At 39.6% G+C, this 12837-nt stretch overlaps 1 protein-coding gene across 2 annotated transcripts in view; it reads right to left on the reverse strand.

Annotated features, from left to right (window-relative positions):
• The window catches only part of LOC131071266 (uncharacterized), a 265220-nt gene that overhangs the window by 117711 nt on the left and 134672 nt on the right, over positions 1-12837 (reverse strand). For both annotated transcript variants that reach the window (XM_058007035.1, XM_058007036.2), the window contains exon 6: positions 8925-9143. In XM_058007035.1, coding sequence (XP_057863018.1) covers positions 8925-9143 — 219 coding nt within the window. The remainder of the gene's footprint in view (positions 1-8924; positions 9144-12837) is intronic.

Here is a 12837-nt window from a genome sequence, read left to right on the forward strand (position 1 = left end):
TATTGTTTTGCTTTCTCTATCATATGAAGATTGGATGTGCCTGCCGTTGTCCTGAGCTTGGTCGGCCACTCTGTAAATCTTACATTTCCTGATGAAATCCAAAGGCAATCTAGAATGTATCTTTCGTTTCACTTCGAGATCATCTAGGAGATTCATCATAAAATCTTCAATCTGGTACTCATGTCTAAATCTTCTACCGACCGTCTCCTCTAAATGTCCATGTGGATCAAAACTATTCCTCCAAGCAAAAGATGAAAAAGGATACAAGGCTAACTCCTTCTCTGCGTCATCCATGGCTAAGACATTAGGACATACCTCAACTGAATTACCCAAAATAATAGGTACCTGAACTCCATTCTGATGTCTGTGTCTGAATGCCTTCACATATGCTGCCAACTGCCTTGTTACTTCAAGTAACACAATTCTATCTGTAGGGTACCTCGGCAACATGTATGGAGGTAAAGGACATCCGTACACTCTAATGTAAGTGAACTTGGGAAACTGAATGAACCAAGCACCGTACCTCTTGATGAATTCCTGGGCATCCTGAGATAATCTGTTGTGGATCCCTCCTTGCAACGTCCTTGTGATGTTCATCGTGAAAGTATCATTGATTAACTTGTAGTTCTTCCCTGGTGGATGATGCAAGTAGGTATAGGATTCACAAACTCTGACCTCGCCGGGTCCTCTTCCAATCACTCCTCTGTGAGGTAGTCCTGCGTACTCAACGCTCCTGATTAAGGCATAGATGACGTATGAACTCATGTGGAAGGACTTAGTAGCCCTGAGTCTTCTCAACTGTACGTCTAAGCAATGGCTAATTATCCTAGCCCAATGTATTGTACCCTTTCCTTGAACAATCACCTGGATGAAGTAAAACATCCATTTCTCAAAATAGAAGGCATGAGGTGCTCCTGTAACTCTGTTGAGCATGGTGATCAAATCTCTGTACTCCTCTTGGAAATCAATCCTGTGTGGTGTGTTTGGTACTTTGCTCAGACGGGGACGACTCTTAAGTAGCCAGTTCTTGTTGATTATGCTTAGGCAAGCATCTGGATCATCATCGTACACTGATCTGGCTCCTTCAATGCTTTTGTATATCATGTCCCTGTGCTCTGGAAGATGGAAGGCTTCACTTATGGCTTCCTCTGAAAGGTACGCCAAAGTGTTTCCCTCATTGGACACAATTGTCCTGGACTGTGGATTGTAATGACGGGCACACTCGATCATCAACTCGTGACACTGAATGGCTGGAGGAAAACCGGCCGCCTTAATGATGCCACTCTCTATTATTCTCCGGGCGACAGGTGATGGCTTGCCGATGTAAGGGACCTCTCGGAACTTCTTCGTGCTAAAGTTCCCCAAGTTGGTATCTCCAATGTTGCTCCACTTGGACACGATCTTGGTCTCCACTTCTTCAGTCTTCTGATCTTCTTTCATGAGAGCCGAGCGACTGGTGGATGCTCCCGCCTTCGGGGTCGCCATACCTACACAACATTTCATTATAAGAAATAGATTTTTGCAATAAATAACGTAAATAAGAGAGATAAATTTTAGGAAATCTCATGATAAGTCTCTAGAGTTATCATTTCCTAAAATACAATGATTGAGCCAAGAGAAATTCAAGATTCAAAATTTCAAAATTTGAAATATGACGATGAATGAATAAAACAATAACAATTAAATCGCCATACCTCGATAGAGAGCTAACTCTAGAATGCAAAAACAAAATTTGCCTAGGCAAAATTTGAGGTATAAAGATAATCTTCAATATGATCCCCTCAAAATTGACTTCGCCACGTCTGGATAGAATGTGATCTTCACTTATCGCCTTGGACGTGGTCTCAAATGGATCTTCAAATTTGCACTAACAAATCTCCAAGTCCTTAGCAAATTTGCCTTAGTGTGGTCTTGGATGGATCTTCAAATTCGCTTTTGGTGTATCCTCAAGCTCGCACCACCTTGGGAATGTCTACGCCACCTTTGGTTTGCAATCGCACCACCTTGGGAATGTCTAAGCGCGCCACCCTTGGATGAATGAAACTCGCACCACCCTTGAACACACTTCGCACTATATTCGCCTCCCTTAATTCGCATGTAGAGAAGGTAAAATAATGATGTAGAAATGATAACTTTTACCCCCCTTATATAGCGCTTGCATCCTTTACCCCTTAGGCCGACTTAATAAAAAATAAAACCATTTTTTGAATGATTTGCAATGAAATGACAAGGCCGACCTCCACACATGAGCGCTCAAATCGATTTTTTATTAATTAATTAATTAATTATTTAATGCCTTGCGTTTTTTTTTTTTTAATTGAGAATTTCGATTTTAAATAAAGGCAAAAATAATTAATAAGTGTTTAACGCCACATTAAATGCCAAATAAAAGTGGATTTTTAATTTTTAAATTGATTTAGCATTTAAAGCAAATTCGAATTGTTTTAATTTGGCGCCAAAACTGGAAAACAAAGGGACGTACCTCATCGCTCTGGTCCCTTGGAGAGGGACAGGAGCGATCCATGATTTTGGTCTAGATTCTTGCATTTTCAACGTTCAAATTGATCATCTGGTGGTCCTTTCGAATTTGAATGCCTTTCTTGTGCGAGCCAATGCATCTCATGATCATTATCGCCCTGGTCCCTTGGAGAGGGATAGGAGCGATCCTAAGTTTTTTGCTTGAAATTTTCCATTTTGGTACGATCCTTTCCTTGTATCATCTTCCAAACGTCATTTAGAACCTTGTGCGTCCTTGTCTTAACGTGGCTTTCAAAGAATGTCATGTGTTTTATCTAACATCGCCCTTGTCCCTTGAAGAGGGACAGGAGCGATCTCCATGTCTTCATGTTCATCTTGTATCTTTGATCTTCGAAATATCAATGCTTGTGTCCTTTGCGCACATCCCACTCGTTTTTGCAAGGTACCTTCGATGTTATAAGGATCATCGCCCTTGTCCCTTGGAGAGGGACAGGAGCGATCCACATTTCTCCTTGATCTTGGCGATTTTTAAACTTCGATCTCCTTTGCAACGTCTTCCCGACGATGTCCTTCGCATTTCCTATCCTCATTTCGCCTTGATTTTTGAAGGAACGTGAGTGTTTTGATAGGATCGCCTTGGTCCTTGTCCAAAGGACAGGAGCGATCTTGATTTTTTCACGTTCAATATGCATTTTTGACCTTCGATCCTTCATTGTGATGTTTTCCAAACGCCGTCCCTTGTCTTGCTTAACCTCGCCTTGCTTTGATTTTGGAGGAATATGAGCGCTTTTGATAGGATCGCCCTGGTCCTTGTCCAAAGGACAGGAGCGATGTGGGGCCTTTACACCATTTGGTGATGTTTGGACGTTCAAAACTCTTGTTTATCACCTTGTTGTCATACCATGGACCCTCCAGAACATTGCAATATATTGTCCTTACGCGAATTTTGCATGAATTGATCAATACATCTAATATCACTCTGGTCCCTTCCTGAGGGACAGGAGCGAAGTTCATCATTATGTGCTTGTTCTTGTTTGTACCAACTTGCAATCAACTTCATTGCGTGGAATGACGTCCTTTCGACCTTCTTGGTTGCTCGAAACTTGTTTGCCTTTTGAAATCTACGCCATTATGTAGATATCGCTCTGGTCCTTTCCCAAGGGACAGGAGCGATCTGGGTCTTTAGAGCGCAAATCCTTCCATGTGATGACCTTTACAACCTTGCGCTTGATGGAAATGCCTTGAAATGTCTTCGCCACCCTTCGTCTTGACTTGGATCGGCCTTGAACCTTGGAGGAACGACCTTGAACTTTGGAGGGACGTATTATCACCATTGTATCGCCCTGGTCCCTTGGAGAGGGACAGGAGCGATCCTTCCCTTGTGGCCATCATCTTACTTTGCCAGGTTCCAAGTTTATATTCAACGGACTCGTCCTTCTTCACTCTATCCGCCCATGCCTTGACATCATTTGTAACTTTGCAAGAAAAGCAATTATATCAAAAATCGCTCTGGTCCCTTGGAGGGGGACAGGAGCGAACTAGGCATTTAGCACTGGTATGGACGTCCAAAAAATCTTCAAATTATATTCAGTGCATTCATCTCATGTTCTCCTTCGTTTTTGAACGTAAACTTACCTTGACCCTTGTCTGGATTTTGCAAAATGGAGGAAATCGCTCTGGTCCCTGGGAGAGGGACGAGAGCTACAAGGTACTTCGCCCTGGTCCCTTGGAGAGGGACAGGAGCGATTTAGTCAATATAGGTCATTTTCCTTCGTTTTTGCATCTCAAATTATATTCATTTGGCAAAGCGTCTTCCTTTGGACGTCCTCAAATTGCTAAGTTATCAAAATCTTGCAAGGACAAAACGAAATTTGAATCGTAGCTCCGGTCCTTCACTGAGGGACAGGAGCGATTTTCTTCCTGGAGGCCTTTCTGTGCTCATGAAAATCTTCAATTTATATTCAATGGAAAGATCTTGTCGTTCTCCATTACTTCAAACGTAAAATTTGTCTGGACTCTGCAAGGATGATGAGATATTTGAAATTGAGCTCCCGTCCTTCACTGAGGGACAGGAGCGATTTTGCTCCTACAGGCCAAAATAACAAGATTTTTCACATTTTAACACTTCACGAGGTGAAAACAAATCAATTCCAATGCCCAGGATCAAACTTCAAAAAAGTCAAAATTTGGTCAAAATATTCAATCAAACAAAAATTCATATTGACGGTCAACCCTTAGACAAGTTTAAGCTCTGCATGAACATTCCAATTGAAAATTAAACCAATTTGGCGAATTCATTGCATTCAAAATTTGCATTCTAGAAAAGAAGCTCAAAAGCTCTCAACAATGACTGGATTTTGGCTTGAAAAGGCAAAATTTAAAACCCTAAGGCTTGGCCCTAAATCCAGACGACCAACTAACTAACAAAACCCTAGAAACGAAAGCGAAAACGAGCGAAAAACAAGCAAAAAGAGGGGGTCCCCATTTGGGATGGGGCGATGTGTGAAATGGTCACAACAAGACCGTATGGGCATCCACACCAGTCTTGTTTTCTACACCCATGTTGACAGCCTCAGCACATTTGAGTACACCGACGGTGACGGTTGCATCTATCCTTGCCTTCGGCCAGCAAAGGTCGCCAGTTCACATGGTGCCGCCAGCAGTGGCAGTAGAGGAAGTGAGAGAGGCAGTATCATCCGAGGGTGTGGGGAAGTCCGTACCCACTGTAGAGGCGCAGGAATTGGGGAAGGATCAGACAGGTACTATGGGCGAAGAGGAATGTTGGCTGAGGGAGATGGAGATAACACCTATGTCGCCTAGGCCGGCTACTACCATTTCTCCCCCACAGGCGACTTCTGGGAGCAGGGACCCTCGGGAGGACGTAGAGGTGGAGGTGGTTGACATAGACAGCCACGGTTCCCCTGGAGATATGGCACATTCGGCAGAAGTGCAAGGGAGAGAGTTGGCACTTGAACAGAAGACAGAGGTCCCATCAAACAGAGTGGAGGTTCACACGGAGAGCAGGCACCCAGGCAGGATAGACGTGGAGGCTTACCTCCAAGATGTGGTTGGTCGAGGGCAGACATACTTCCAGGAGATGGTGCAGACTTATCTGCAAGACGAGGTACGCAGAGGGCGGGAGGTCATAACATCCCTACAGGCAGAGGCCTCGGATAGCACCGCCCAGGAGTTGGAGCGGATACTCAGGTTTGTACGAGAGGGGGGTCCTCAAGCATTTGCTGCCTATTTTGAGAGGGAGATGGCCAGAGACTGAGACACCGGAGATGCTAAATGCATGGGCAATGAGGGAGCCAGTAGGGTTGAGTCTCTCGGGAGGCAAGTTGAGCAGGCTTTTAGGGAGGAGTATTACACTCTTCGCCGTACGGATCACATTTCTGCAGGGCATGAGATTGCCCGGGTGGCCGCGGAGAGAGCTTGGGAGGAGCTGACCACCAGAGTTGCGGAGTTGCAGAAAGACTTGGACACCAAGAGGACTCAGTTAGAAGCCCAAAGGGCTCAATTCACTGCCGAGAGGGACCAGTTAGCAGTAGAGTTGGAGGCCGCCAGAACTGAGAAGATGACCCTGAGTACGAGTTTGGTGCAGGCTAGAGAGACCATGGATGAGAAGGAGAAGAAGGTACTGGAGGTTGCCAAGATGGTCAAGCTAGCCATAGAGAACAGGAAGATTGCAGAGCGAGACTTGAGGATATGGACACAACAGGTGTATGACCTGCGAACACAACTGGCATCAGCATCTTCCTCAGCCCCGCCACTTGCTGCAGATTCAGGGATGCCTTCTCAGCTCCCTTCTTCTTTTGTTCCTTGATTCTGTCTTTGATAGTCATGCATGTCATCCCTATTTTGTTTTGAGTCATCAGGAGACAACTTCTTTTCTTGGGGGGGGATGATGTAGTCAAGAATAATCAATTATGTTATTGTGTCGTCATTATGTTGTGTCATCATCGGTAATTGTGTGTTATGGGGTCAGTTAGTTCACCCGAAGGGCAGTTGGATGCAACCGTTGGTCGCACCCCCTCGGTATATATTGTATCTTGTTCCCTCGGGAAATCATGATTGTAACTGGAGACTATATGAAGGAAAATATACTTGTTCTTTGGAGTTATAACACTTATCTTATGGCATACTAGCATCTCTTATTCTGTACTGTGCGTTTACTTCTTATGTCTCTGAAATAGTTTCCATAGGCGAAACAATTTTGAGCACATACTTGTTGCCAAGAAGGTTGAGCAAGGATGATAAGCGTATGAAGCTTGCTGGCTTGCTATTGCAATAGGGCTATTTTGGTTGAAACCAGTAGTATAATTGCTTCAAACGGCTGATAAGAACATGGGTAGGCAGCATTCTCATGACATGGTGAATGATAAGGTATATTTTTATGAAACTTTGACATTTTTATTCATTTATAAGGCTGGAAAATCAGGAAAAGAAGATTTGTTTAGAGACATACTAGCACTTGCCTATTTGAAACCAGTATATAACCTTTCCGAAGTCACTAGATGTGTAAAAATTTTGCCTCCAAATGCATAAACTACTAATATACACACCAAATATCAACAATGCATGGAAATCTAATGAACTAAAATAGTTCAAACAGTTCCACTGAGCGTGCCAAAGATTGTTGTCAATTGAATGTGCACACTTGTTGAACTAGGTTCAACCATCCACTAAAACGTGGGAATGATCTCCAAAGTGTGGGCTTCAATACTTGAGATCAGACCTCCAGTTGAAGCGTTGGCTCTCTTTGGGACAATCACCTAAACCTACTGTTTGTTAGGAAAAGGGGAGAAAGAAATGCTTAAAAGAAAGCCTACACTACGGTGATGCACAAAATTGACTTTCAAGAACCTATACCTCCTGATTGATACACACAATTGCTCAATTAATCAGCTGTAACATGACACTCAAAATTTCTTCATACCTATCCATAAATGTTTCATGGAGTGGTGAAAATACTCACAACTCAAGAAGGAAAATGAAATTTCACAACTAGTAGTTGTTTATATCCATCACACAATCACATGACCTGCCTAGAAAATATGTTTTATCTTGCCTAAAGGTGCTGGAAGAGGCAAACTTAAAAGGAAATATGAAATTTCACAAGTATATTCATCCATCTTTAATTTGCGCACAATAAGACAAGCTTTGAGAAGGTAAACAACAATGATTTTTATTGAGAAAAGATATTTTTACAGCTGTGTACAAGTCTGAAAATGGAGTTACAATGCTAATGATTTGTTCGAAAGAGCTTGAAAAAGCTACAATCTTTACAAAAAGAATAGAAAGAACTCCTTGAAAATAAAGAAGAAAGTTGTGCTTCATAGAAGAGCAGCAGCTGATTACAACCTTTTGGAGCATTAAATGAAAAGAAGAAAGAGTCTTGCTATATTTCTTGCTTTCTTGGCCATCCAAACTCTTCATGGCTACTTTTTAGCCTTCAAATGTGCATCGACAGGTAATCTTGATGAAGAAAAAGCTTCATCTTTGACTTGCCTATGGATAAGGCTTTTAATTCTGCCCCTAGATGCTTGGAAATGCCTTGGAAAAAGTCTCAAACTGCCTCCTGTATTTCCTCAACTGTTTGAATGAGTCTTCAACCTCCTCCTAGATACTCTCCTCCACTTGGAAAAGTCAGCAACTGTTCCTAGATACCCTCCTCAACTGCTGCAACCTCCTCCTAAATCTACTCAACCAACTGGTCAAGTCATCAAACTGTCCTATATTCTCTCTTCATATTACCAAACTGCACTTTACCTCTTCCAACCATAGCAACTTCCTTCCATGTTTATAGGGCAAGTGAGAATAGGTGAATATCCACGTAGAGTAAACTTCAATGAAGTTCTATTCAAAATTAAACTTCCCTCCCATTTCATTTTGCCTCCACGTGCTCAAAATAAAGCCTTATTTATTTTCTCTCCAAACTGTTTGTGCACTAAAAGGTTATACATCAAGATGGTGAAAGTATTATTGTAATATTTAATGGTCATTTAAGTCTTTTAAATAGTTTAGTTGGCATCTTTCTATTTTTTATGTTTGTTAGTCATTTTTAGTAACTTCTAATTATGCCTTTTGTGTTTCTATTCTCAATTGTGGATCCTTCATTTCCTTCGTATATATCAAACTACCAATTATTATTGCATTGACATCATATCTTGTAGCTTAAAAATGTTTGATACTCTAATCAAACATAAAGAAAACTAACAAACGCTGGCAGCTTCACCACTGTAGTACCAAACCTCATAAGGAAAGCTTTGACAATAGAATTTTCAAAAAAAAAATTGGAATCGATATAATTAAAGAAACAAGATTACAAAATAAGATATTTAAAAGCATTTATAATATATATAATGTAATTCAACTTTACATGTAAGTGGTATTTTCAAATTTTGTACGTGAAAAACAAACATCAAAAAGGGCATGATATAAACCTGAAGAATGATGTTCCTAATTGAGGCCTGTTCTTGGGAAAGTTTCTCGTCTACACACGGAGGGCATCCAAAACTCCAACATGCAAACATAGAATTAGGAACAATAAGCCTCGTGCCTGGATTCTTTTCGTCCTTGGAAAATGCCTCTTGAAGTAACATGCACAACAAAGATGCAGTCCCCGCCCCAAGAGAGTGCCCAGTGAGCACAAGTTTGTGACCCTAACAAACAAGAAATGCATCAAGTAATGATACCTATTAATCAAATATTAAAGAGAACAGGAGCAAATGAAATTAAGTAAACAAATGCAAGAACAAACCTCTTAGTGAACTGCAGTAGAAAATATTAAATCTTAAAATTCTTGGCAATTCATACATTCCCGTCATTAATGTGATAAGCATATGACTACTGTTACAGGTATGATCAACAGAACCTACTCAAAAAGAACTGTTTTTATTATGGTTGGTTCTCAATGAGAACTAGTCCTTGGTATTGAAATTCTAAACTAATTCCTTGTTAAAAAAGTCAAACCAGACCCTATAACAACAAAACGTGGTAACCTACGATCACCCTTTTTTGTTATTGTAGATAACTTTTTCACTCAAACAAACTTACCCAACATCTATGTCCTTGAAAAGTTTATACAACCAAATACATCAGTTAACACCAAAACATACAGAACTTGTGATACACGTAGAAAAAAGAAATGACAAAGCCATAATAACCTCTTTAAAAATATATAACTAATAAAAGATTACGAGCTATCCTTAACATGTTTTTCTAGAAAAAACAATCTTTTAAAATCTAAGTTAAAATATATTTTAAAACAAATCAAAAAATTCTGACAGTATAGAATGATAGAAGCTAATTGCATAGACAATTTATTTTGTAATTTGTACATCATTGAAATTAAAATCAAAAGGCATATTTGCTTGATAGTTATATCCATAGACAATTGACATTGATCTGAATAATTGTTCTCATGTTTTACAAATATAAACAAAAAACTCATTTAAGGAGACAAATAAATCTTAACAAAGCAAAAATATTCTCATGTTTTCCAAATATAAACAAAAAACTCATTTAAGAAGACACATAAATCTTAACAAAGCAAAAATATAAGACACATAAATCTTAACAAAGCAAAAATATGTATATTTTTGCTTTGTTAAGATTTATGTGTCTTCTTAAATGAGTTTTTTGTTTATATTTTTGCTTTGTTAAGATTTATGTGTCTTCTTAAATGAGTTTTTTGTTTATATTTGGAAAACATGAGAACAATTATTTAGAAATGTGAGGCTTCTAAAGCTTGGAGCAAGGCAATGTTCAGAGCTGGTGAGGAAGATGAAAATTTATCATCCACGAGAGCTCTTGGAGCTTCATCTCTTCTTGTTTAAATTTTTGTGTTGTGATGTGTGTTGATTTTATTTCAAAATATCTATATATTTTTGCTTTGTTAAGATTTATGTGTCTTCTTAAATGAGTTTTATGTTTTTATTTGGAAAAAATTAGAACAATTGTCCACAAATATGAGGGTTCTAAAGCTTGGAGCAAGGTGATGTTCTAGAGCTGGTGTGAATGATGAAAATTCAACATCCATAAGAGTTCTTGGAGCTTCATCTCTTCTTGTTTGAATTTTTGTGTTGTGATGTGTGTTGATTTTCTGTTTTTCTTGGTTTTTTAGTACCCCTACAAAAGTCCATTTTTAGACTTCCTTTGACAGTTAATTGTCTGAGAATCCTCAAAATGACATCAAGAACAAGTCATTTACTCAATCAGATTGTTGAAATCGTCTTGTCTTAGGTCTTTCCAATTGATGATTTTGCAAGAGAACGTGACTATGACAAAGCAGCAAATGATAAAAGCATTGGAGGCTAAAAATAAAGGAAGAAAGGATTGACAGCATGTGATAACAGCAAACAACACAGAAGTCGGTGACTAGTTCAGCCATCATTAATAACCAGAACAACAAATGAAGATAAGTATGTGCTGATGTGTTTTTGATGACACCTCGAACATAGAATAAAATACTAAGTATTCTATCCTCTTGAACAAGGAAACCTCAAATACTAAACATGATCAAATAAGGCAACCCCAAGGTTTCTTTAGTTAGGTCTTGACGTGCAATGGATAGACTCAGTGAATGATGTGATTATGCTAGTATCACAATTATAGTAGTTAGGGAGCGAAGAAACACAGGATCTTGCATGGGGCTTCCAACAAGAAAGTTAAGCCATTTCTCACTAGCTGGGGAATGAAGCTATCCAGCCATATTCTAGTTGGGAGTTACCATCGACAACTATAGCTATCAATCTTCTCTATCCCTCCACCGTTCTACCTTCCCACAGCATGGACCTTCCTTCCAAACAATGCAACCAGGGGTTCAAGATAGGAAACAGCTTCTTGCGTTATCAAGATAGTTGTCTGTCAAGATGGCACCTTTATCTTCCTCCCACCCGGGATTCAATCGAGCCTAATTCCCACCCGACGCTTGCCCACACCTCTGGAAACGATGCCAAAGCAGCAAAACCCCGCCCGCTATTCCTGTCCTAGCTTCCCAAACCTACCCGGTGGTACCCCTATTGCATGCAGTATAAAACAAAGGATAAGTTCATCGGCAAGGAGTATAAAGGCACAATATAAAGGATGGTTACAAAGGGACTTACACTTCTACAAAGTAGCTGGAACTTGGAAACTAACTTCACTCCTCAAACAAAGACAGATCAAAAGGGATAAAGGGATAGGAAATCTAATCTGAGATCTAAGGATAATGATGATAATGGATAATGCTTTAGATAGACAAATTCCTTATGGAACTACTTTCTACTTGACTAGAGATAGCTCACAATGCCATAGAAAGAGTGCAATCTTCTAAGGTAGTGAAAGATTTTCATATTGCAAACATTCATTCAAACACCCTGCTAGCGCAATCCAAATGAAACATTCACAGTCGAACTATTAACAATTATGAGGTTCAGACTAACCATGCAAAGCAACTTGCAATCAACAAATCACCAATGGTATGAAGCAAGGAATTCGTCAAATATCTTCATATATCACCATCATAACCAATGAACTTCAACTAAATTTGAGAAGTAGAAAGGATAAATGCAAAATGTATAAACAAGACACAAAGATCCACCATATGTTCAATGAAACTTATGTATTAATTGCAATAGTCTTGGTAACAATTTCTTCTCCTCCTCCTACTCTAATCTATTTTGCTCTACTAGTTCCTAATTCTCCCTTTACAAATGAAAAGGCCAAGCCTTTTATAGACTTTGAATTACAATTCAAGGGTCCCAATTGATTTGAAATCAATGGCCACGATTTGAACAATAAAACCCTAATGTGGGGTACTTACAACTACCACCACTTACATTTAATATTTGACCAATGATATGATTACACAATTTTGGACACCTATCCCTTTTTAGAATGGACCAATGAGAAGTGAGATCTGGTAAGGTATAATATTTAAATGTAATTCCACATGTCACTTTGATCTTCCTTGGATGAATCAGATCCAATGAACTTGGACATGTTGATGTGGCATTACTTGATTGGTTGAGAATGATTAGACACCACATTAGAGTAGATATCTATTGATACTCAAGATCATCCAATTGTTTGATTTGATGGCTTATATTCCCAAATTGAATCATCTTGATCAAGTTTCTAACTTTGATTAACTCTTTTGAAACTATCCACTTCCCTTGATCATTTCATCTTGTGCCTTTTCATTTTCATGTTCGGAATCCTTCTTCTTGTGTTCGCTATCATTGTGAAGTCTTCTTCATGTTTTGAGCTAATCTTAATCATGAATATGTGGACCTTATCTTTCTTGTTGTAACTCAATCCTTCATCCTAGAGAAATCCTTGAAAAGCTCCATCGTCATCATTGTTCAACCCAAC

The sequence above is a fragment of the Cryptomeria japonica genome, chromosome 8, assembly GCF_030272615.1.
Source record: "Cryptomeria japonica chromosome 8, Sugi_1.0, whole genome shotgun sequence".
Classification (NCBI taxonomy): Eukaryota; Viridiplantae; Streptophyta; class Pinopsida; order Cupressales; family Cupressaceae; genus Cryptomeria; species Cryptomeria japonica.